The sequence below is a fragment of the Arachis hypogaea genome, chromosome 9 (assembly GCF_003086295.3).
Source record: "Arachis hypogaea cultivar Tifrunner chromosome 9, arahy.Tifrunner.gnm2.J5K5, whole genome shotgun sequence".
In the NCBI taxonomy this organism is placed as follows: Eukaryota; Viridiplantae; Streptophyta; class Magnoliopsida; order Fabales; family Fabaceae; genus Arachis; species Arachis hypogaea.
The window spans coordinates 15,176,637-15,202,641 of record NC_092044.1 but is presented as its reverse complement, the minus strand read 5'-3'; the positions used below and the strand labels follow the sequence as shown (position 1 = coordinate 15,202,641).

The window sequence follows — 26,005 nt, the reverse complement described above, 5'->3', positions numbered from 1 at the left end:
TCTTTTAAAGAGTAATTTAGTTATTTATTCATATATATATAAAATTATTTTATACTAATAATATATTAAAATTAAATTCATATAAATTATCCTAATATTAATATGCATCTATAAAATACATATTAATTAAACCTTAATTTTTTTTTAATTTTCTACGGCACAAAAAAAAATCGAATCCCGTTTAACGAGATTAGTAATTTAATAATTAGACCAAACTAACTTTGTTATTAAACCTTAACTTTTATTTTATGGTTGTTGGGGAAATAACTTGAGCTTCATAAAGCGCGAGTAGAGAATGTAATGGCATTCTTGAATGGGGGCGACTTAAATTTCCACTGAATCGGACCCTAAAAGTTATCACATTCAAGTTGCCATTATTGTGACCCGTTTTTTTTTTCCACGATCAAAATAAATATTCTTATGTTCACAAAAAAAATTAAAAAATGTAAAAAAACCCTATAAAATTGTACCCTCAATCCAAACTCGTCCGACCAATACATTTCACCGTCATCTGGAACCTATAAGTACCCTCAGCCTTGAATCACAGATTCTAAAAATCACAGAATCAAAAGCCCTAACACTTAAAATCTCCTATAAATATTCCATTCGGCCATTTCTATTTCGTCAAAGTCACCATAAAATCATGGATGATCTTGACAAAGCCATTCTCATCAACTTCGATGAATCAGGAACCATAGATGACAGTTTAAAAAAGCAAGCTAAAACCTTTTGTGAACAAATAAAGGCGAAGCCATCGATTTGCAGCATGTGCATTGAGAAACTCTGCTTCTCAAACCTAATCCAGGTTCAGTTTTGGTGCTTGCAGACTCTGCACGAGGCCATTGTGTCTCGCTACTCTTCAATGAACCCTCAAGAGAAGCAATTGATCAGGCATTCAGTGTTTTCCATAGTGTGCCTCGAAGGTGTTGGCGCCAATAACAGCGCGACTAGGGTTTTGGAAGGACCCCCTTTTGTAAAGAACAAGCTTGCACAGGTTCTTGTTACTTTGATTTACTTTGAGTACCCTTTGATTTGGTCGTCCGTGTTTGTTGATTTCTTCCCGCACTTAAATAAAGGGAAGATGGTTATAGATATGTTCTGTAGGGTTTTGAATGCGCTTGATGATGAACTGATTAGTTTAGATTACCCGCGAACGCCGGAGGATATATCTGTTGCCACACGGGTAAAGGATGCAATGAGGGAGCAGTGTGTAGGTCAGATAGTTAGAGCGTGGTATGAGATTGTTTCCATGTATAGGAACGTTGATGAAGAGGTTTGTGTTGGGGTGTTGGAATCCATGAGGAGGTTTATTTCTTGGATTGATATTGGATTGGTTGTGAATGATGCTTTTGGTGCTTTGTTGTTTGATTTGGTTTTGGCTGCTGGAGTGGGCGACAGGCTTCGCAGTGCGGCGATTAAGTGCTTGACGGCAGTTGTTTCCAAGAGGATTGAACCGCGGTCAAAGCTGGCATTGTTGCAGAGCCTTCAAATCAGTCGCCTGTTTAGGCTCGTGGTTGACGATGCCAATGCTGAATTAGTCTCTGATATTGCTGTCTTGCTTACAGGATATGCCACAGAGTTGTTGGATTGCTTTAAACGAATAGATTCTGAGGGTAGAGGAATCTCCATGGAGCTTTTGGATGAAGTTTTGCCCTCTGTTTTCCATTTAATGAAGGACAGTGAGTTGGATGCCACGTTCAATGTTGTACAGTTTCTTTCAAGTTATGTTGCTACTATGAAAAGCATTACACCTTTGGGGGAGAAGCAACTGCTTCATGTTGGAAAAATATTAGAACTCATCTCTGTGTTGATTCGTTATGATCCGGAATACCGTTCTAATATTGACATGTTGGACAAAATTGGGAAAGAGGAGGAAGATAGAATGGTTGATTTTAGGAAGGACTTGTTTGTTCTACTTCGTAGTGTTGGCCGTGTAGCACCAGGTGTGACCCACTTGTTCATCAGAAATTTGTTGGCAAATGTCATTTCAACTTCATCCAACAGTAGTAATGTTGAGGAGGTGGAAGCTGCACTTTCTCTATTATATGCACTTGGGGAATCACTAACTGATGAGGCCATTCGGGATGGTCAAGGATTGCTGAGTGAGGTGGTGCCAATGCTGCTATCCACAAAGTTTTCTTGCCACCCTAATAGACTAGTTGCTCTGATGTATTTGGAGACAGTAACAAGATATGTTAAGTTTATCCAAGATAATACGCAGTATATTCCTATGGTTCTTGCTGCATTTCTCGATGATAGAGGTATACATCATCCAAACATTAATGTAAGCCGTAGGGCCAGTTATCTGTTTCTGAGGTTTGTAAAATTGCTGAGGGTGAAGCTTGTCCCCTTCATAGAGACAATTTTGCAGGTAGCAGTTAAACTCCTTTTATTTTATTTTATTTTGTTTTTAACTTTTGAGTTATCCAACTTTGTACTTTTTATCTGCAATTATTTTATGGCCTCTGTGTGGATGCATTTTGTGTTGGTTATTCCATCCTCTACCTCTAGCTTTCTTCTCTATTCATTTGACTGTAATATTGATTTCCCAGAGCCTGCAAGATGCAGTTGCCCAATTCACAAGCATGAATTACACAACCGAGCTATCAAGATCTGAAGATGGTAGCCATATTTTTGAGGTAATCAGATTTCCTAAGATTTCAGAGATAAGGATATTTCTGCAAAATTTCGGGTTGTTTATCCTCTTATTTATTAACGAATGTGACCCTTCATAGGCAATTGGCTTATTGATTGGAATGGAAGATGTTCCACCAGAGAAGCAATGTGATTATCTATCTTCTTTGCTCATTCCTCTTTGTCAACAGGTTACTTTTCTTTTCCACCTAATATTGTGAGAGTTTTGTGTCCTCAAGAAACAACATAGCTGAGCTGGATGGATGCCTTTCTAAAATGAAATCTGATTAAAATAATAAGCATTGGTATTTGATGTTTATATTTTTCATGTGTCTAACTCAGGTTGAAGTATTGCTCGTTAACGATAAGACCAATGTGGAGGCTAATGTCAAAGTTGCTGCCATCCAGCATATCATCATGGCTATTAATTCTCTAAGCAAGGTGCTTTTTTTAAGGTTCTTTTTATGTTCAATTAGATAATTTTCCCTGTTGAGAACACTAAAAAATCAATTGGTCATGCCATAGACTATAGAAATAAGGTCTATACTTGAAAATGTTTGTAGCACTGATTTTGAAGTATAGAGTCATAGACTTGACAGGTACATTCACATTGTTTAGTTATTTCAAAACAACTCTATACATTTCAAAGAAGCAATTGAGCATAAACTATAGAGTTATCTTTAATCAGTGCTATTAATTCTCTTTGTTAAAAACATAGCTATTTCAAAATGTTTAGAGCATTGATTTTTAAGTAGAGTCATAGATTTGACAAATACATTCACATTTTTGTTTCCCTCCTGTATAATTTTTGATGAACTGATCCAGGGTTTCAATGAGCGTCTTGCAACCTCCAGTCGCCCTACAATTGGTCTCATGTTTAAGCAGGTACTTTATGGAATTTTTTTCGGTCTTTACTGACTGCTATATTAGATGTGTATCCCTATCCTCTTTTTGGATACTATGCTATAGAAAAGATTTTGGCTTAAAAATTTGTAGTTTTGGTTTGGATGTCTGAAATCTATATTTCTTCCAAAAAGGAAACATAAAAATAAAATAAAGGAAAAGAAAAATAAATGCAGCATGGGAATTCTCTCAATTGGAAAATTTACTTCACTATGTCGAATGTGAAATTCCACCATGGTTTTGGAGGTGGACCCTAAAAGGATCCCACTAGAGTATTCAACCAATGTTGGAAATCCACATTTGACCGTTTTCCAATTGAAATTGTTACCATGCAACATATAATTGATGGTTTTTATTTGTTATTTCTTTGTGCTTTGCCAGCCCTTATGATGTTTATGACCTGAGTGAATGCTGCAATTAATAATACGAAGAGGAGAGCTATAATTATATTGATGTACTTTTGTACCTATTCAACATCTCTCAGACATTGCCTGCTCATGCCATTGCAAATGCCACTGTTGACTTCTGTTACTGTAGTATGCTTTGTCCTGTGCTTCTTTTTGTTTTGATATTGCTAACCATGACCCGATGACAGTTATTATGAAATTGTATAAGATGATATGGAATGTCAGTCTTCTTATTTGTTTGATGCTTTTATCTGTTTGTTGTATTCATTGAATCTTTAATTTTGGAACTTCTGTGTTCATGTCTCTAATTTTACTCTTGCTAAACTTTGAATTTTTTCCATGTAGACGTTGGATGTGCTTCTCCAAGTTCTTGTTGTATTCCCAAAAGTAGGATCATTGCGAAGCAAGGTATGCATTAGGTTTCCTTTAAAAAAAGTAGGGAAAATAATTTATTTATTAATTTATGTTGGTTGATTCATCAGTATCATGATCTAATTTCATGTCATTTATGGCATGTAGGTGATATCCTTTATACACCGGATGGTAGATACACTAGGTTCATCTGTCTTTCCATACCTACCAAAGGCATTGGGACAGTTGCTTGCAGAAAGTGAGGTACATATATTATTTGATTTTATTATTATTATAGATCAAATATTCTAAATTCCATATTTGCATTGCCATTGGTGTTTATTCATTCATTGAGATTGATTTTTGGAAGTTTACACACACACACACACACATATATATATGTAAACAGTATGGTGTATAAAGATGGCAATGGGAATAATGTTCCATTGCCCAAGATGTTAAAATTTGTTTTGGGGCTTTATTAATGTATGATCCTGTTTAGCCACATATGTGTATGTCATTTATGGTAATCCAAGTTTGGGTTCTCAGTGTCAAAGTATGAATGATACTTTGCATTTACAACCAACATTTTGGTACTTCGTTTTGTATATATATATCTTCAAGATTCTTTGGCACTTGCAAATGATTGTTTTCTTTAATTGTGGGCTTTTTGTTGAAGTTCTTAATTGGCAGTTGGCCTTTAGTACATTTCATGTTTCAATCGTATTATCTTTGTTTGTGACTACTTATGTGCTTTAGTTCTTCTCTAGTTGATGTGTGTTCAATACCTGAATTTTAATATGTATTTATTTATTATTAATTATTTTTTCCATGAATGCAAAAATCTGCATTGTGCATTTCAGCATACTGCCTTTTGTCCTTTTTTTAAGGGCAACTTATTTCCTAGTTCCTTCCTGCATAACATATGAGAAAGAATTGTGATAATCTCAATTTTCTTATGCAGCCAAAGGAGATGGTTGGGTTTCTTTTGTTACTGAATCAACTGATGTGCAAGTTCAATACGTCAGTGCATGACATTTTGGAAGAATCATTTCCAGCTGTTGCTGGTAGAGTACTCAGTGTTATTGCAGGAGATGCATTACTTTTAGGCCCTGGTGCTGTAACTGCAATAACCGAGGTATGGACAAGTTGATGAGTTTCCCCTAAAAGTAATTTCTCCAATCATAAGTTTGTGCACTGAGCTGCTTTTTTGTATATTTGTATTTATGCCTGGTAAAATTGAGGACAGAAATGTTAGTTTGACATTCAGGAACATTTTTAATTGAATCAACATGGCTTATAGAGAATATACATTTTAGCATCCTTATGATAGTTATTGTAGTTTCTTTAGAATTCCAAGAACCAGGTCTTAATCCAAGTCATTACCTTAGAGTCATGTTGTAGTATCAAATTATTCTTACTAGCTATATTCTGCTGACTTGAATGCGAAATCCAATGCAGAAATGTATTTTTTTGGATTTCTAATTTAACTTTTTTCCCCCTGGTGGTTCTAAAACACTCGCGTTTAGTGTATGTGTGTGATATGCGATACAATGAACTTATTATGCATTAGGTTTGGTATGTGTGATGCAATGAACTTATTGTGCACCTTTGTTTTCCGTAGGAAGTTCGTGAGTTGCAAGAACTTCAGCAAACATTCCTTTCGTTTCTTCATGTTGTTGCTACACACAATCTTTCTTCTGTTTTTCTTTCCCCCCAAAGTAGAGAATACCTGGATCAAATAATGCAGTTGCTTTTGTACTCTTCCTGTAATCATAAGGATATTCTTGTTAGAAAGGTATGCATATTTATTTCTTCTTATTTTCCTTGATTAATGCTTATGAGATGTATAATCTAAAAGTATGGTTCTCACTTTTTGTTTTCATAACTTAGGCTTGTGTACAGATTTTTATTAGATTGATCAAAGATTGGTGTGGCCAGCCATATGAAGAAAAGGTTGATTCCATTCACTCCTACTTATTCTGGAGTTTGACTTAGAATTGCACTCTTGTTGTCGTATTAAGTTATCAGTTGTTTACAGGTACCTGGATTTCGGAATTTCATGATTCAGACATTTGCAATAAATTGCTGCTTGTACAGTGTGCTAGACAGATCGTTTGAGTTTCATGATGCCAACACTGTAAGACTTCATACATTCTTTTGGTAACTCATTTAATTGTTATGATCTATTTTCCAATATGATGATTTTTGCTACTTAGTTACTTGTATATAATGCACAGATACAAGCCATATGTCTAATAAAAAACTCAGTTCAGCTTCTCATCTCATGATTGTGGACAGAAATATTCGTTTATCATTTGCTTTTAGATTTATTGTTTTAACTTTTCAACATAAAACTGGAAACTCATGATTATTATCAGGGCTTTTTTCTATTAGACTCATTTTGCAGATTGCATGTTCAAGTCGCTCTGTCTTTGTTGTTTGGAAAGATTTCTCATCTCCCGTCCGTCTTTTTTTGTGGCTTGTGAAAGGAAAGTTTTAATTTAGAAAACAAAAAAAAACTGTTCATGGGATAATTACTTAATTAGTAGATTTTGTGTTGTGGTACCTAGCATTAACATTTTATGCTTACTTTACGTATTCATTTTCATCTTTTACCCTTTTGTATTTCAGCATATTTTGTTTGGAGAAATTGTCTTGGCTCAAAAGGTTATGTTTGATAAATTTGGGAACGAATTTTTAGTTCATTTTGTCTCAAAAGGATTCTCCTCTGCACATTGTCCTCCACACTTGGCAGAGCAGTATGGCCAAAAGTTGCAGGTAAGAGAACTTTTGATTTTTTTTTGGTTGCTTTTTTTTTATTTTAAACATTTTGTAATTTTGACAATTTGTTTGTAGGAAGCTGATATTAAGGAACTCAAATCATTCTACAAGTCTCTAATAGAAAATTTGAGAATACAGCAAAATGGAAGCCTTGTTTTTAGATAGCATCTTATGCATTGAAAAATTTTGCTAGTTTTTGCCATCCTACTGGGTTTCTTTTCTGTTGATCTCCTGTACCGGGCTATCCATCTACAAAAGGTAAACTAGAGCTGATCTAAAATGATATATCTAAGATCAGGATTAATCTTTATTTCTTTTAATCTATATTTCTGACTCAAATAGGGTAATCTTGATTTGATATTGCAGGGTTGGTGTATATAGCTTTTGTGTGCCCATTTTGTAGATAAAGAAATCTTCTGTGATCAAATTTTGACCAGCTTCTCAGCATTTTACCACCATAGCTTCTCAGCATTTTACCACAATGTAAAGTGGTTTTGAATCCTCTGCTCTGTAGTTAATTATTTTTTAGGAAAATTATAGTTAAATAATTTTTCGTTGAAGCTGCTCGATGTGATACCAAAAATTGCGCGTTTCTTTTATGCATGTTTTTTTTTTGTCATAAATGTTTTCTTTTCTTTTGGAAACGTAGTTTTGTTTTTCAATTCAATCTTCATTCATTTCATTTTCTTTAAATCTTTATTCGTTTGTGTACTCCTATGAAATTAAGATATTAATTTTGTATGATTAAACTAATCTTTTGGACGTTAATAGAAAAACAAATCTGTTGAGACATTGTATATTATATCATCTTAATCTATGTTAGTTTAGTGTATCTATTTTCTTTTTTCATTTTATTCTAAGTTAGACAAGTTATTCTATAGCAATGTAGTTGAATCTCACTTCATTCTGTCACTTGTAAGAAATCCTATGCAATTTTTTTTTTGAAAATTCCCAAGTGGCTAATACTTTTTTGTCTTATTTTTAAAGGAAAGACTAGCTAATTTTCTCTAGCATTTCTTTGGAAGATTGATAAATGAAATATACTAACGACACTTTTCTTGGGTTTTTTTCTCAAATGTTTTAACTTCTCTATTAAGTTTTTCATTCATCTTAAAATATATTATTTTTTATAATGGTCTTGTGGATAAAAGATAGAATGTAAACTAGTAATATATACTCTTATGTAATTATCTGGAAAGTCTAGAAATGCATGAACAGAATTATTTTTCCATGATAAAGGTGTAGTGAGAGTAGCTGCCTGGCGATTGTTCAAGTTCAGAGAAAGAAGAGAAAAGAAAGATAAAGATGTGCCTTGAATTAGAAAATGGCAAAACTCAAGCCTTATATCCCATCATAGATACAATGTGTTAAACTTAGGTTCACGCACATACTATATATTAGTTTAGCAGCTGCTGATAAGATACTTTCTAACCACTTTGTGATAAATATTTCCACTAACAGTAATATCTTGAATAAACAACAATTTTGGAGGATGCTCTACAGCTTGACCTAGTAAAGAGTGAGGTTTAATTATTACTTCACTTAAAAGACATTATGAGGTGGATGAATGATAAAAGTAAAAGTAGGTACGAGAAAAGTTTCCTGAGAAATAAATTCCTAGAGACCCAATATATGTAAGTGTAATATAACATAACATATTCATTAGGTGATTGATTCGTGTATAATGTAAGGATAAAAATAGTAGTAGGCATTGCAAGAACATGTGATTTGTGGTATCATAAGTCATTTTAATCTTCTCACTAGTTGGGTGAAGATATAGCACAAACTTCAAGAAGAAAGCGTGAATTCTCGGAACATGCGATTTGTAGAGTCATGAATCATTTTAATCTTAGTAATTGGATTTTAAGATATAATATGAACTTTCTAGGAGAAAGTGGGGGTTATCTAATTCCAGCAGAAAAAAAAAAAAAATGCGAACCGAGGCTCCTTTATTCTAAAAATTCAGCCTTCAACTTCACTAAAAAATACTAAATAAATTCTATAGACCATCTGAGAAGCTATTTTGTTTTGTAGGAGTACATTAGAGACGCTCATTCTTAACTATATTGGCCAATCTAGATCTTAGTAAATTAATTATAAATTAGATTAAACTCGTACAAAAAATGCAAAATATAAATAAGGATAACTTTTTGTTTAAAAAAAAAACTAACTGCCTTTTTTTTTTTACTCATTTTTGTTTGTTAGAAGAATAGAAAAGCTTTAATGGATAAGATCATATGTTCTAATATTTCAGAGTGTTTTATTTCCATTTTGTTTAGACTAATATTTTTTAGAAAAAATTATTCTAAGAGGATCGTTAAGATTATTAATACTAAATTATTCTAAAAATTATTAAAAAATTATTAATACTAAAATTATTAAAAAAATAATATTTATAATGTATAAAAAGACCAAGCTTTTTTTATAAAAAGTTAAACATATCTTTAATTATTTTTTATTTATTCATAATTTTTATAACAATAATTTTCATTGTTTCTAAAATTTTGGCCATTTTTATAATCATTTATTTTTTTTCATTTATGCGGTTTTGGAGGAATAAAAGGAAGTGGTTGTGATTCTAAACTCTAAGCAACCTTGGAGAAGAAGAACATCTAAGAAGTAACATTATGCAAATTCAAATGTAATGAATTCTTCTACATATAAGAGATTTATTCCAGTTCTATTTATACTGTTGTGTACTTTCTTTTTCGATTAATATTGACTATGATAGATTTAAATTAACAAGTTAACATAAAAATTAACATAAGATTGGTTAAGTTCATTATCTTACTATTTGAGATTTGTGATTCTTGAATCTATAGTATTATAGTTTTTTTATCCAACTGTTGGTGATTTTAGTTGTATATATATCCACAATAAATTTAAGAAGTATCATTTTTGACAAGATAATACTTTTAAAATTATTATTAAAATTTAAAATAGTATAAAATTAGAGGTTATATATTTGATTGAAAATCTAAGTATCACATCTAATTAGTATACCCCCATGAGAGGAAGAAATGATGGAACACTGCATAAATGAAAAAATAAATGATTATAAAGATTGAGATTTTAGGAGAAATAGAAATCATCCTTATAAAGATTATGAAAAATAAATAAGAAAATAATTAAAAAATAATTTTTTTTATAAAAAAATTTGATATTTTTTTAAAATATTATAATCATTAATATTTTTTAATAATTTCAGTATTAAAAATTATTTTTAATAATTAAATCTTTCCTAACGGTTATTCAGAATAATTTTTCCTATTTTTTAAATACAATTAACCTTAGCATATTCACTTTTTACCATTGGTAATGATGGGATTTTTTAAGAAAATGCAATTTGCACACAATAAATTCCTTTTTCAAATGCATTTGGAAACTACAATGCTTCTCAACAAATTCATTTTTTAAAAATATTTTTTTAAATAATTAAAAATAAAAATATGAAATTTGTTTCCGACAGATTCACTTTTCAAAAATTACCAAGAAAATATAAAATTTATCCCAATCTTTTCTAAATTTTGAGCGCTCCTCTAAATTAAGAAAAAAAAAACATGAGAAATCTCATATTTAGAATATCACTCAAATTTTTGGTATATAAAATTTTGTCCCGAAATAAGGTAATTATTTTTATATGACTCTCGTATAAGTGTTATACGGATTAAGGCTTGGAGCATTATACTGATATGGGACTGAATAATAAAGAGTTATGGTTGAGGCAAAGCAACTCCTTAATTTTATTGTGTGAGTTTGGCAGAAATTAATTTATAAATGGATTAGAAAATAGTGAATTGGTAAAAAATGGATGTATAGTGTGTTATGCATGAATGTGGAGTTGGCATTTGTCAGAGAGCACAAAACACAAGTAACGTTTTGGCAGGGACGAAAAACAAGGAAGAAGAGTACACTGCAAAATGCAGCCTGCATTTGTCAGGCCCAAGCAATCAAAGAACGAAATGTAGTTCTGTGTCCTCTGCATGAAAACAGCTTCATTTTTGACCAATTTTGGAGTAGGCAAAACGCAGGTTGCGTTTGTCAGCCTACTGTAACACCCTACCATACAGAGTCTTATGCTTAAGTCATAATTCAGAGATGGCAAGGTATTACGACCTCTAAAATAAAAAAATTAGTACGTATAGTAGTATGAATGATTGATTATAACTAGGAGCCTTTGTAGAAAAAGGAGTAAACAAAAAATCGCAACTCAAAAGCGCAACACTCTGATCGATAACGTAACGAACAAGGATAAACCAACGCGAGATTATATATATACAAAAGAGTGTCAAAGACAGGAATATCAAGACTCAAAATCCGGCTGCGAAGATAACCGGTCCGAGCATAGCAATATATACATATGATAAAATAAGGAAAACCCCAAAGAAAACCCAAAGGGACACAAATACAGAAACCTATTCTCCAAAATCTCCCATAAGAGGAGTCATCACAGTTTGTATTATTTAATAGAGATAAAAGTATCTAAGCAAAACATATAACCCAAAACATAGTCCCGAGAACAAAGGATCTTCACAAATCTAGAAGTCTCCAGCATGCCTCAGCGGAAAACCTCACGTCCTGCATCTGAAAACCACAAAATCCGCATGGGTGAGAACCAGAGGTCCCCAGCATGGTAACAGCTTCCACATATATAATACATAATAATAGAGGAAAGCCAAAGGCAATCCTAGAACTTCCTCCAGAGAATTCAAAGCTTATAAACAAGCTAAACCATAAAAGGACATACGACTAAAGATTCTTCAGTCTAACTAATACTTTCCTTTCTAATTCCTTCACACCTCCCAACCACCAGCAGGAGTATAATGTAGCAGACGCAGTTATATCAAACAAGGAATATACAATTAGGAACAAATAAGGCATTTAGACAATTAGCAAGTAATATGCAGGCAAATAGGCAATCTCAAACAATTCATATAGTATGCATATGATGAATGCCTGTCCCTAGTGGCTGATGATATCATCTGTCGGTTATAGAGCCAACCCGACAAGTCCTGGCAGTTAACCATTGGACTGTCCCTCTGTCGTGTCTCCCAAACTCGAGTTATACTCAATATAAACTTGATCATAATCATGATCCATATCCATCACCCTCACTGGTGAATATTTTTGGGGGTGAGCTCATCCGGGACTTTCAAAGTGCCCGGCCACCCTGACAATATAGGGTCAAAAGAGTTTCGAGTCTCAACCTGGAGCACGTGGTGGCTAGCCACTGCTTCCTCCCAGGAAAACTCTCATCTCCAACAGTGGAAGTGTAACATTCACAATTCATTCAACAGCATTTATATGCATTATACTTGGCCATAATCATGGCTCCGCCATAACACGGCAATAATCTAGCCATCCGGCTCACGGTTAAATCCATAACCAGCCACCCGGCTCACGGTTAAATCCATAACCAACCGTTTCATTAACAATTACGGCCTTTCGGCCCATGGCATAACAAGCACTTCCACCACCATCCTCCGCCTCTCACATAATCACCTTTGATCCTCATTGATCATTCATTTTTTTTCCTTGCTTCACTCGCAAGTTACCACATCCCCTAGCTCCTTTTCTAATTGCTAGGCATATCATAATGATTTAAGACATAAGTGGTGAGATCAGAGGCTTAAAAGTATGAGATTTGGCTTTTAAAACTCAAAAATCAACTTTGGAATGAAAACAGGGCCACGCGTATGCACACTCCACGTGCACGTGCGGATGGCCACAAAAACACATCGGCGCGTAGGCGCCCTTCACGCGGACGTGCACATTCAAAAATAGTCAATGGCGCGCACGCGTCAACCACGCGTACGCGTGGGTACTCTTGTGCCCCAGGCACAAAACTGGCACAACTCTCTGGAAAATAGCTGGGCATTGGGTGTAGCCCATCGGCGCGCCCGCGCACATCACGCGCACGCGTGGATGGCGCTTTCTGGAAGAACGGCGCGTATGCGCCAAGTGCGCCTACGCGTAGGGGGTCGTTTTGCTAAAAAATTTTCTAAGTTAAAAGCTGCAAAATTCACAAATTCAAACCCCAATCTTCCGACAGACATAACTTCCTCATTTTAAATCATTTTTCACCCGTTCTTCGAACGGCATGGACATCCCGGATTCAATTTCATTTCTAAACAGATTTGGCACAAAACAGAGATCCGTAGTCCAAGTTATGTCCCGTCAAAGTATGCCCAAAAACCATATTTTTATACACAATCACAAAGTGCCATTTTCAAAACAAGCCATTTTCAACTCTTTTCAAAATCAATCAAAACATGCCAATTTCATCCCTTTTCTTTGAAATCAATCAAAATATATCAAATTCAACATCAAGCCTCCTCAACTCACACATGGACACTTTACCACAATTTACAAAAGCACTATCCCATCATTTTAACCCACTTCACCCAAGTGGCTCAAACCCAAACACATTGACATATCACATACTCTTCCTCATGCCAATTTTCAACTACACCAATTCCAATAAATCATCATTTTACACAATCAATATCATACTCACCATCAACATGGTTCCACCCACAATTCAACCATAATCAATCATCAAGCATATATCACAACATGCATATTTCTCATACATCGTACCATTAAGGCATCAATAATCATCATCACATATATGACCACATCATATATATCAACCATTCAACAACATCAACAATTCAATGCCTATCTTAGGGCCTCTAGTCTAAGTATTTCCTACCACATTACATATTAGATACGGGAAACCGAGATCATACCTTAGCCGATTTCCCAAGCTCAACCGGAGCACTTCCAAACCACTTTTTCCTCAAGCTCTCAAAGCCTCAACACCTCCAAGAACAGATTTTTCACCACCAAACCCTCTTTAAGCTTTTTAATACCACCAACCAAGCTCCAATATTCACACATATACAACCTAAGCCACAGTCATCACACCCATACACAACATCTCAAAACCCAAACATCATAGAACCACAAATAATACTAGGGTTGAGAATCTTACCACACCCAAGGTCCAAGGAGACAAGATTAACCTTCTCCTTCAAGAGAGTTGGGTCCTATAACATCAAAGAGTCCAAAATCTCAATATTTTTGCTCATGAAACTCGAAATCAAGGCTAGAAATTCGAAGAGCAAAACGTGACTTACCTCAAGATTAATTGTATGGGTTTTGTAGAGCTTTCCGCGGTGAACGCGTGGCCGGAAACTGTGCGGCAATCAGAGTTCTAGATCAAAAGTTATGGTAGTTTGAAGATCAAGTGAGAGATAGAAGTTTGAGAGAGTATTCTTCTCCTCCCTCACTCCATTTCAGCGTGTGTGTGTAACAAATGAGGAGAGAGAGTGCTGAAAACTAGGGTTTTGGTTTAGTTTAGTTGGGCCAAGGGCCCACTTTGGGTCCAGTTGGCCCGGTTTGGCCCGTTCGGTCCAATCTAGGTCCGAATTCTATAAAATTGGTACCGAAATTCTCGTCTCAACCTCCTCTATCACATTTAGCCATAAAAATCACATTTTGAGCTTTCTAGAATAAATTCTCATTTATGGGTTAATTAGCCGTTAATTAACCGGGTCTTACACCTACCAAAACAAATCGGAGGTTGTGTTTGGTAGCCACCTTAGCTGCATGTGTGACACGCGTCATGGAGGATGGTAAATTTGTTTATAAAAACGAAAACCAAATGCAGATAGGAGTAACGGGAGTGAAACGAGAGTAAAAGGAAAAAGTTGAAGAAGTAAAAGTGAAGAATCAAGCTAGCTCGGATAAGCCAGTCGCACGTGTGCTTGCCATTGTATCTCCTGATCTCCCAACAAGCTTTTTTTTTGAATCAAGCTAGCTCAGATAAGCCAGTCGCACCCTGCACCATACCCCTTGCATTTCGCATAGAATGTCTGCGGCTCAGACTCATACACAGTGTAATCAACTCCTCTAGATATGGTGTAACTTTTGATTGCAGATATCACCGACTCTCTCGAATCAAATTCCATTCCGACACTAAACTCGCCATCTTCCGACGCAACGTTGCCTTCACCTACGATATGCGCACCGCCATCAGTCAGACAAGGCAAATAAAATAAGCACTATAGAAAACTTCAATTAATAATTATGACATACCTGTATTTGCATACTCAGGAAATTCCGGGAGCATGCATGGCTTCGAGATCTAGAGTCTGCATAAAAGACGGAACACCAAACGGGTGCTGGCTTACAATCGCATTCGTTTCATGTTGCACCGCCGGATTACCTGCTAAGTCTCCGTCATCGTTTTCGTCATCGACTTCATAGTTAGCTTCAAATTCGTCTTCACTGTCATTATTATCTTCTTCCCAATCTATATCCCCGAGCTCATCAACATTGATCTCATCGCCGATCATACTCATCCCCGACTGCTGTTCAAACTCAACATACAACTCTATCATCGGCACGTGAGATCGGGTTTGTTGATAAATATACAACATCTGCTGTATACTAGCATCGTCAGTGATGGGTATTATTTGAAACTGTATTAACCCACCAAATACTTGCACAAGACTTCTGTATAAAAGATTGCTCTCCCTTTTCAAAATGTGGCTTTGAATGTTATTACAAAGACCATTTTGCAACTCGACAAAACTCATGGTACATGGAATGACAAATGACAACGGACATTCACAAACAAAAGTCACTCCTTCATGTGTGTTTCTTATAACCTCACCGTTATAATATACTTGCAAGTTTGCAACACCTTCCATAACTTTAGTCTTAACTAACTTTATTTTTTTGACACAGTTATCTGCCAAAAAAACACCCCACTAAGGACTTTATGCAAGAAAGAGCAAGAGGAGAAGTGAAGACGAACATGAATAAAACCGGACTTCGTATTTATAGGCAAACTTGTGAATTTAAATATTATTTTGTGTACAAAATGCAACCTGCATTTTGGGGCTTCCGAGAAAAATTTTCTGACATTAACAAAACGTAAGTTACGTTTTGTGGGTTTCAAAAAAAATTTCTTTTTTTGACTTGTTAAAACGCACCTTGCATTTAGTCTTAAACTGAAATTAAAAAAAAAATAAAAAACCCAAAACGTAAGCTACGTTTGGTGTATTTTAAAAAAATAAAAAAATAAACATACAAAATGTAAGTTGTGTTTTGTCTCTGACTCATAGCAGTGCAATATTAGGTGTTCCTTCCATTTCATGGTGTATCACTTTAGTTGTTTCCATAAGCCAAAAAAAAAAGCCTGAGTTTGGATGTGAAGAGAAAATAAATAAGATGAAAAAGAGAGAGACTTCAGTAGAGAAGGAAAGGAGAAATGGAGCTTGAAGTGTCAGAAGTGAATCTGAATGTTTGTATTCTATTTTAAGAGAAAAATGAATTATTCACTAACTAATGTTTACAATTATCTATAAATACAACACTACATTACTAAGATTTTGTTTGATAAAAAATTTGTGAGGAGGTGCTTGAGCACACCAGGTTTTATATTTGGTAAATTAAAGCTACGGGTGTTTTAAAAATATTCAAGAAAAGTTTTTTAAAATTGATTTGTATTTATAAAAATTAAAAAATTTAATATATTTCATATATTAATTAATATTTAAATTTAATTTTTATATTAATATTTATTATAGTATTTTTAAATTTTAAAAATTATTTTATCAAACAGACATGTTGCTTATGCTTATTAAAACTAATTTGATAGAACTTTAAATTTTTAAAAGTAGTTTATAAAAATTCATTTTTAAAAGATAACATTTTAAAAGTTATAGTATCTATATTTGGTAAATTAAATTTAAATTAAATTATACCGTTGGTTCCTACACTTTTAGTGAAATTGCAAATTAGTCTCTACACTTTAAAAGTTTATAATTTGGTCTCTAAAGAGAATTAAAATTTACAATTTAGTCTCCGTCGTTTAAAAAGTGTTTGATTTAATAGAATATTGTCAGCATATTGTCTATTTTAAACATGTGAGCTACACATGTTTGACAATAGGGACTAATTTACAATTTTAGTGAAAGTATGAGACCAACAGTGTAATTTAACTATTTGAAAATGACCAAAAACTTCCTAAGCTATCTGAACCCACCCCGCCCTTCCCCAGCTCTCTCACTCTCACTTTCCAAAACGACACTCCAACCCCAGCACTTTCTGTCTCTCACCTCGGTTCACCATCGCCGCGCCGAATCCATCGTATCTGTGCTCAGAGTTGGGTCTCGCCTCCTTTCTCCATATCGCCTCTCTCATGCTAGGACTTTTTCTTCTTTTCCAATCTTAATACTGAACACCGATAAATGGAAGAGAACAATTCCAATCCCAAACATGCTCAAAGCAAACAATTCGATGTCTAAAAAGAAAATAGCAACAAATCAACATAAAAATAGCAACTCAATTTATCAGTGGATTCGGCGCGGCGACGGAGGCGAGAGGCACGGTAATGGTGAGGCGAGGTGAGAGACAGAGAGCACTAGGGTTGGGGTGCCATTTTGAAAAGTGAGAAAGTGAGAGTGAGAGAGTTGGGAAAGGGGCGGGGTGGGTTCAGATATCCTAGGAAGTTTTTGGTCATTTTCAAATAGTTAAATTACACATTTGGTTCCCATACTTTTACTAAAATTATAAATTAATCCCTATTATCAAACATGTGCAGCTCACATGTTTAAAATAGAGAATATGTTGAGAATATTTTGTTAAATTAAACATTTTTTGAATGACGGGGACTAAATTGTAAATTTTAATGCTCTTTAGGGACCTAATTACAAACTTTTAAAGTATAGAAACTAATTTGCAATTTCACTAAAAGTATAGGACCAATTGTGTAATTTAACCTTAAATTAAAAATTAGCTTTCAATAAGTACAAACAACAAGAAATACATTTGATAAAATAATTTTTAAAATTAAAAAATACATTAATGTAAAAATTAAATTTGGATAACAACTAATATATGAAGTTATATTTGACTTTTTAATTTTGATAAGTACAAGTCATCTTTAAAAATTTCACCTTAAGAGCTTTCAAAAGTATTTTTATTTTTAAAAATTACAAGTACAAGCACGTGGTCTTCTTTATTTACCAAATACAAAATAAGAAAAAACACAAACACTTCTTTAAAAAATTTTACCAAACCAAATTTAACTTTATTTTACTTTACTTTTTGTTTGACTACCTTTTTTTCTCTTTGACTACAAACGTGATTTGTAATATAACACGCTCACCTAAAGCTAAAAATTCTAGTTTTTTATTTCACTTTTATCTATTAGATCATTAATTAAAAAATTTATTTTCTATTTACTAATTTTATTTTATTATTTATGAGATGAGTTTTGTTGCTTTTTTCTTTTATAATATTTTTTTTCTAATGTTCTTGCATGTTAATATTTTTATTTATGTGAATTTTTTTTACTGTTCTTGTTATTTTTTTATTTTAGTAATTTCTAGAAGGACAAAATTAAATACAAAAGCTAATATAAAAGTAATAAAAAATTAAAGCTAAAACACTAGAAGAGATACGTCGAATAGCGGCAATTTTTTTAGAGATTTGCGGCGGTTTTTAATCGCTGCGAAACGAAATTCCAGCGATTCTACAAGCGTTGCCTATTAGGGGGTGGAGATTTGATTTTGCGGCAGTTCTAATGAACCGCTGGCACAACCGTAGCAAATCAGATAATTGATTTTGCGGCGGTTGCAGAACCGCTGCTATTTTGGTGAGTGAATTTTTAAAAAAATTGCGGCGGTTTTAAAACCGCCGCAAATTTATGTAGTTTTTTTTTTAAAAATGTGACCGTTTTGAACCGCCATAATTTTATACAAGAACTTAAAAAAAAGCTGATTAACTACTCAAATAGTTTATACCATTTCTCTTTATTATAAGCTATTTTCTTTACATCATATTTATTAAACTTGAGATATTAATATAAAAAATACTAAATAAACAATAGATAGATATGTAATCACAAATTTAAACAAATCAAGAGACACATAAGTCATTAAACTGTAGAGCCAGATTAAACCAATTCAATCCCATCCCATTCACTTGATTCTTGCAAATCTCCTGTTAGCATATACTGCAAGAGTATTTGCCACCTGCCAATTACAGAAAAATTTTCAGTTACAAAAGAAGAAAACTAAGCCAACACATATCTTTACATATTAGGTTGCTGAGAGGAGAACAAAAAAAATTAAGATTACCAGCTGAGCAATCATGAAAGAACCCAGTAAAAGAAGATCAGGTCTTTCAACATAGGACCAGTTGCAAGACCCAATGACAAAAATTAGTGCCAGGCTAATAATACTGACTTGTAGGTAAAAGGCTGCCAACATTTTTGCAAGGCTATATCTCAGAGACCTTACACCAAACTTATCCTGCAACAACAGAAAGTTAGTGGTCATAACTGTCACAATTTTCACTAGTAGGTGATAACATGTGAACTTTTCATAGATGAATCTAATGTATAAATTTATAATAGAGTTCATCCCCTGATTTCTACCTACAACCAAATATACCGAAAGAAATGTGAAATTAAATTGATTACCAAGAAGAAGTCAGTGTCCTTCATAAGCCAGAAAAATACCACTGTCATTAATGCCAGGTAAATTCCAAGCAAAATACTAGTAGCAAATATCTCCCTCAATTTTCAGCTATCAGGTTGTGGGGATGATTTCACTCTATCCTTGGATATTGTCATAATGGTACCTAAAGGGATAATATTAAAGGAAAATATCATTGAAAAATCACACAACAGTCCAAGCAAACTATATGAAGGTCATTCAGTAAAATATTATCTTACCATCATTTAGTATGGTAATGATCAACACCATAAAGGGTACAAAATCAATCTTCCAAATCAATGCAATAAACATGAAATCAAACTGCAAAATAAAAAGTAGATCAAATAAAATTATATGAACTATTTAATTAGGTATGTAAAAGAATTTTTTGGTTGTTCACATATTTTCTACACTTATCACAATACGAATGATGATTGACATTGCATATATTTGGCATACCCAAAAATGAAAAAATTTTGAGGTGTTAGAACACTAAAATATCAAAAAAATTGCTGCGATGACATGAGATCAGAGAATTAGTGAGTAGAGAAGATGAGATTAAACTAGATTGCATGAAATGAAGTGTATTATTATTAATGTTCTTATTAGTATGAGTAGCAACAATAATATATATAAATACATCACAGACTTGTCTTACAAAAAAAAAAAATCAAAAATGGTAAAGATTAACTAACTAATATAAAACTGTAACTACTCTTTAACTATTCACAATGCCAAAAATTAAAATAGAAGTATATTCCTATACATGTTGATCTACTACCTGGATATCTACTGAATTTTGTGTCCTTTTCTTCTATTTTTAGAACCATAAAAAATAATGAATAGATTCTGATGCACATTTATATGTATATATTACCAAATATAAGCTTTTTAACTAAAAACTTCACTACAAAACACATAATAAATCAAAATAGTAGTATAAGTTGATCAACAAGTACATTCAAATTCTTAACAAGAACATAATTATTTATTCATGCTTTTTGTGTTAGCACAATCACAATGACAATTGAAGATTTAGAGATTTTGTTCTATATAATAAAGCATATAACAGACATAAAACTAGAAAAATTAAATATTCAAATTGCTTCTATTTATATAATGCCATTTTATAAACAGAGAACAATGATGTCCTACTATAATTAAGTGTGGTCCGTGCATGAAAGAGATAGGAAGATTCATATTATCCATTATGTAATTTGTTTAAATGACCAAATCTACTACATTACTTTGATTGAGACGAGAACTATTACATTGTGAAAATTTCAAAAAAAAATTATTTGATTTTAAAGTCTTTTAGTTTGAGGGTGAGGGGTGTCCTATAGAAAGAAAAATTAATCATGCGTACTATAAGTGTCATTTAAAATTATATTTTTTACCATTATCAAAGGGAAAATAAAGAGAAATTACTGACAAATAATCAAGAATCTTAGAAGTTGAATACAATCTCATGTCAATCTAATTTATCATTACTTTGTGATGATAAATTAGCGTGAAAAAAATTACTCTGCCTTGGTATACATACGAGAATTACACCTTAAAACATGCATAAGTCACAAACCTGCACTGTTCCATGTTAACAGCAAGTTTGCGGTCATTGTGATCATCCAGGAATTCAACCAATTTGTCAAAGTGGCTATACTTTTGCAAGGCCATTTATATTCACTGGAAGTATCTGAGTGAATCATATATAATTAAACATATTAATGTGACATTCGCTATCTCAATTTTTTTTAAAAAAAGAATCATTTACATCATTACTAAGTTATCGCTACTATGTACTTCAGACATTATAAGCCAAGGAATAGGTCCAACACCTAGAGAGTAACTAATCACCATAGTCTACAAAAAAATAATTCATCAAGCTGGTAAAAATTAAAACACGTTTTATCAAATGAAAATAAATTTAAATGTTCAATGTAGACCACAAAACATGCTTTGCCTCTTCTAAATTAAACACAATTCAGCATGGTTGTCTTTATAAGATAAGTAATTTGTGATCATATATAAGTCCAACCTTGCTGGTTGAATGAAAACATCAGCAGATTGTCTCAAAATAAATAAATGTATTGCAATATATATATTGAGCCCCATGGAGTATAATTGCAATTTTTGCAAGTGTGCACATGTCTAAATTAAGGGGTCAGTGACCCTATATTGCATTAAGTGACTCCATAGTCCATATCATTGAAGCAAAATGTGGGGTCTTTTTTTCTCTAATTGATTTGATTGGGTCTTAGATCTGTGCACCACTGCTCCTAAGTCACTTCAAATATATAATAAAGAAGAATTGAATCTAGCTAGCTTATGATTCAATCTTAGATGCTTATTAAGGCTTCTAACTACCACTAGGCACTACTCACTGGATTGTGTAATTAGTAATCATGCATGATCACTTTCAATAATATATGTAATTTATATAGGTTTGGTCTCAGATTTACTATTGAACCAAAAAGGGTTAATTTACTTACTGACTACTATTACAATATAATGTATGAGTTAACGAACTAAACAATATAGAACTAGAAATAAGTGAATCAAAGAGATAAAATAGATAACATGAAGGATAGTTTTATGCTTGGAAACACCCAAAATAAAAGTATGAAAATTTGCTGGTATAGTTCTTCAAACATTCAATGTAAATATAGTTAGCAAAACAGAACTGAAAGCCATCTTGATCCAAAAGATGCTCTCTCAATTCACTCCTAAAAAGCCAAATGAACTAAGCCAATATATAACCATAGAAATTTTGGGATTCACAAAGAAGCATAAAGGAACTCAACAACAACAAAAAAATCTGAGATAGTTACACTGAAAGATCAAGATGCATATCTTAAATTGGGACTATGGTTAAAACAAAAATAGCAACCGAATTGGGAACAAGCAATTAAACTAAACTGGTGCAAAGAGATTCAATTAACAATCAAAATGATTCAATTCAAACATGCAAGAGGACAAAAGATGAAATTGGAAGATAAAGAAAAGGGGAAAAAAGCGAACCAGTAAGCAGGGAGAGGATACGTTCGAGCGGCGAACAACAGGACAAGGGGGAAGGTTGAGGACGACGACACCGGGGCGGTTGGGAAGCCACGCGACGACACCGGGATGTCCATTCAAAAACAACTAAGAAAATAGAGGCGGTTTTAGAACCGTCGGTAAACATGACGAAAATTGTGTCACTCGCATTTGCCGGTGGTTTTTTGCGTGATGGTCGCGAAATATTAATTTAGTGGCGATTATACCGGTAGTTACTAAAAACCGTCACCAAACCTAGTGCCGGCGCCAATATCCTTGGCGGTATGATGAACCGCCGGTCATTGATTTTGCAGCGGTTTAAAATCGCTGCTAATAAAATAAACCGCCGCCATTACGCGCCTCCCTTATAATGATTTATAATGTAATTATTATTGAAGCATTTTTCTATATAAATACTAGCGACTCAACAGGTACAATATTAGTGTCTGTTCAGCCACTTTTTTTATTTTTTAAGGAACCAATTTTATTTTTAAAAAATAAATTTCATATTAATATTTAAGAAAAATTAAATAATAAGTTATTCAAAAATAAAAATTTCTTAAATTATTTAACATTTAAATTATATAGAATAAATAAATTTGAATTAAATTAAGTGTAATAAAAAAATCATTATGTTATTAGTATGTATAACAAAATCAAGATAAAAACTTATAAATAATTAATATGTGAAACAAAATCCAGAGAAAGAAAATCATTATGTTATTAGTATGTATAACAAAATCAAGATGAAAATTTATAAACAATTAATATGTGAAATAAAATCAAGAGAAAGATTTATAACAATGTAATTATTTATATATGTTATGAATTTTATTTAATTTAAAATAGATATAAATTTCTTTTTATACCGAACATTTTTTATGTCTATACATAATTTTAGTAGATAAAAATTATGTTTTTTTATTTTTTTTATATTCAACATCTTAAATCATCTTTAATTTTATTATTTTTTTAAAAGTATTAAAATTTATTTTTATTATCTATTATATTCAGTTGTTCCTCTTTTAACAATTGCAGGATAAAATCATAAAAGAAAAATGTTACAAATTTAGTTTTAGGTCAACTTTTTAATTTAAATAATATTATTAATTATTTGTAATTAAAACATATTCCTATTTTTCAAATAGACAAGTTGTTAATTGGATTTAGTTTAAATTTTATTTACTAAATTTCTTTTAACCTAAAATCAATATAATAAAGTAATTATTTTTGTTTTTTCTTTACTCTCTCTCTTTCTCTCTCGTACAGTAGGGATTCTCTTCTCAAATAAAACTTTCTGTTATTAACACATCTAAAATTAATACAAATAACATCAACACATTTAAAATTAGATATTTGCATATTTAAATTACATTAATATTTTAAACCCCAAATAAATAGAGTAATATAAAAAATTCTCAACACAAACACATAAAAAAACACTATAAACATATCTAATATTATGTATATAATAGAAAAATAAAATTTTTTATTATTAAGAAAAAAGAAAAGAATTTTACTAATCCAGACATTGTGCAAGAAGTAATAAATTCTAAATCAAACAGAATAGTACACAAAAAGAATATTCTTAACACAAACACATCTAAAATAAATACCACAAACACATATAAAATTATACATAAATTAAAAAGATAAGCTATTTTATTAACTAGAAAAAAAATATATAAGACACAAAAAACTCTACAAACCACAACATACAACACATCCAAAATTCGAAGGAGGTGAGGTTATTGAGATTTGTTAATGGAGGAGGTAGTGGGTCGACAAAGAAGGCGTGCGACGCAAAGGAGAAGACCAAGGATGAGGAGGCAGTGGGTCAATGAAGGAGGTGCAGCAAGGAGACCAAGGATGGGGGAAGTCGTGGGGTCGACTGAGGAGGTGCAAAGAAGTGCGCGTTGCCGGCACCGATGGATGTTATCGTCGCGGGGGAGGTGCGCGACCCGAGAGAAGATGAACGTGGTGACAGATAAGGAGGGAAAGATGAACACAGTTCTGAATTTTTATTGAGAAAAAGTTTTACGATAAAAGTTTGATTTGGAATATTTTAGGATTTTGCTTGAGATGTGTTATTGTCTTCAAAATTTAAATTTTATATTTTGAATTTTAATAGTTAATCTATTTATGTAGATTTGTATTTAAAATAAAAAATAATAAATTTATTTAGATGTTTTTATTTTAGTTTTTTTAAATTAATATAATAAAAAAATTGAATAAAAAAATATTTTAAAGAATACCTAATAACACTAATAAAAAAATACAAAAAATTTAGCAAATTTTGAGATAAAGAAAGACTAAGACTCACCATAAACTTATAAAAATTGTAACATAGTAACAAAATTTCTTCCTTGTGTTCTTGATTAATTAAGGTTAGGATTTGAATGTGAACATTTTTGATAAATTATATGAGAAATTTTTGATTAATTAAATAGAAAAAGAAGTCTTTTTATTTTAAAAATTAATTTTCATATTTTTTAGAATTATTCCTCACATACAAGCATTTTTTTTTCATACAAGTCTTTACAAGTCATTTATATTCATGCATTTTGTACTGTTATTGCACGTTCTTCTTCTTTTTCGTTATCGTCGTTATCAACACCACCTCTTTCTCCTCCTCCTCTTCCTCCTCCTTTTTTCATTGAAATTTCTTCTCCTATTTTCTTTTTCTCTTTCTCCTCCATCATCAGTTATCTCGTTATTGAAGATAATGAATAATTCAGGTTCAGATTGTCAATTGAACCAGAACAAAATTGATTATTATTTTGAATCCAATCAAGTGGCTGAGGCGTGGTTCAATTCAGAAGAAAAAAATGTAGTATTAGAGGAAATATTATTCTGTATTTGCAGTAAATTTGGGTGTAATACGAAGATATTTGGATATAACTCGAAGATATTTGGGTGTATTTTAAGAATTTTGGGTGTATTTTTATTCTGATAAGTTTTGCATAATTCAAAACTCTTCATCTTCCTCCTCCTCCTGATCTTCTACTACTTCTTCTTTTTTTCATCATCATCATGATAAACCCCATTTGTAGGGTTTATATTGTGCTTGATTTAGGGGATTTTATAACCTTTTACCCACATTTATCCATTGAAATAGCATGGTTTTATAACTTCTCCTTTAATTGTGCTTAAGAGTGAAAACATGCTTTTTAGGACTTAAAATAGTTAAATTTAATTCACCTTGATTCTATTAGATGCCTTGATATGTTTGTTAAGTGATTTCAGATTTAGGAGGCAAAGATTGGATCAAGGGAATGAAGAAAGAAAGCATGAAAAGTTGGAGAACTCATGAATAAATGAAAGAACCGGAAAGCTGTCAAGCCGATCTCTTCGCACTTAAACGACCATAACTTG

At 32.5% G+C, this 26,005-nt stretch overlaps 1 protein-coding gene and 1 pseudogene across 2 annotated transcripts; one reads left to right on the top strand and one right to left on the bottom strand.

Annotated features, from left to right (window-relative positions):
- Positions 1-226: 226 nt before the first annotated feature.
- On the top strand, positions 227-7,881 carry LOC112710500 (exportin-T). Of its 2 annotated transcripts, none has more exons than XM_025762739.3 (14): positions 227-2,371; positions 2,553-2,639; positions 2,736-2,825; positions 2,977-3,075; positions 3,460-3,519; positions 4,290-4,352; positions 4,464-4,559; positions 5,260-5,433; positions 5,920-6,093; positions 6,189-6,251; positions 6,337-6,435; positions 6,930-7,076; positions 7,155-7,337; positions 7,446-7,881. In XM_025762739.3, the coding sequence occupies exons 1-13, from the start codon at positions 644-646 to the stop codon at positions 7,242-7,244; spliced, it is 2,970 nt and encodes a 989-aa protein (XP_025618524.1). In that variant the 5' UTR covers positions 227-643; the 3' UTR covers positions 7,245-7,337; positions 7,446-7,881. The 2 variants fall into 2 exon arrangements, with proteins under 2 accessions (XP_025618524.1, XP_072058717.1); XM_072202616.1 differs by having other exon boundaries at positions 306-2,371; positions 6,201-6,251.
- A 7,024-nt stretch (positions 7,882-14,905) lies between these two features.
- Positions 14,906-21,271, bottom strand: LOC112708927 (plasma membrane ATPase-like; annotated as a pseudogene).
- Between the last annotated feature and the right edge of the window lie 4,734 nt (positions 21,272-26,005).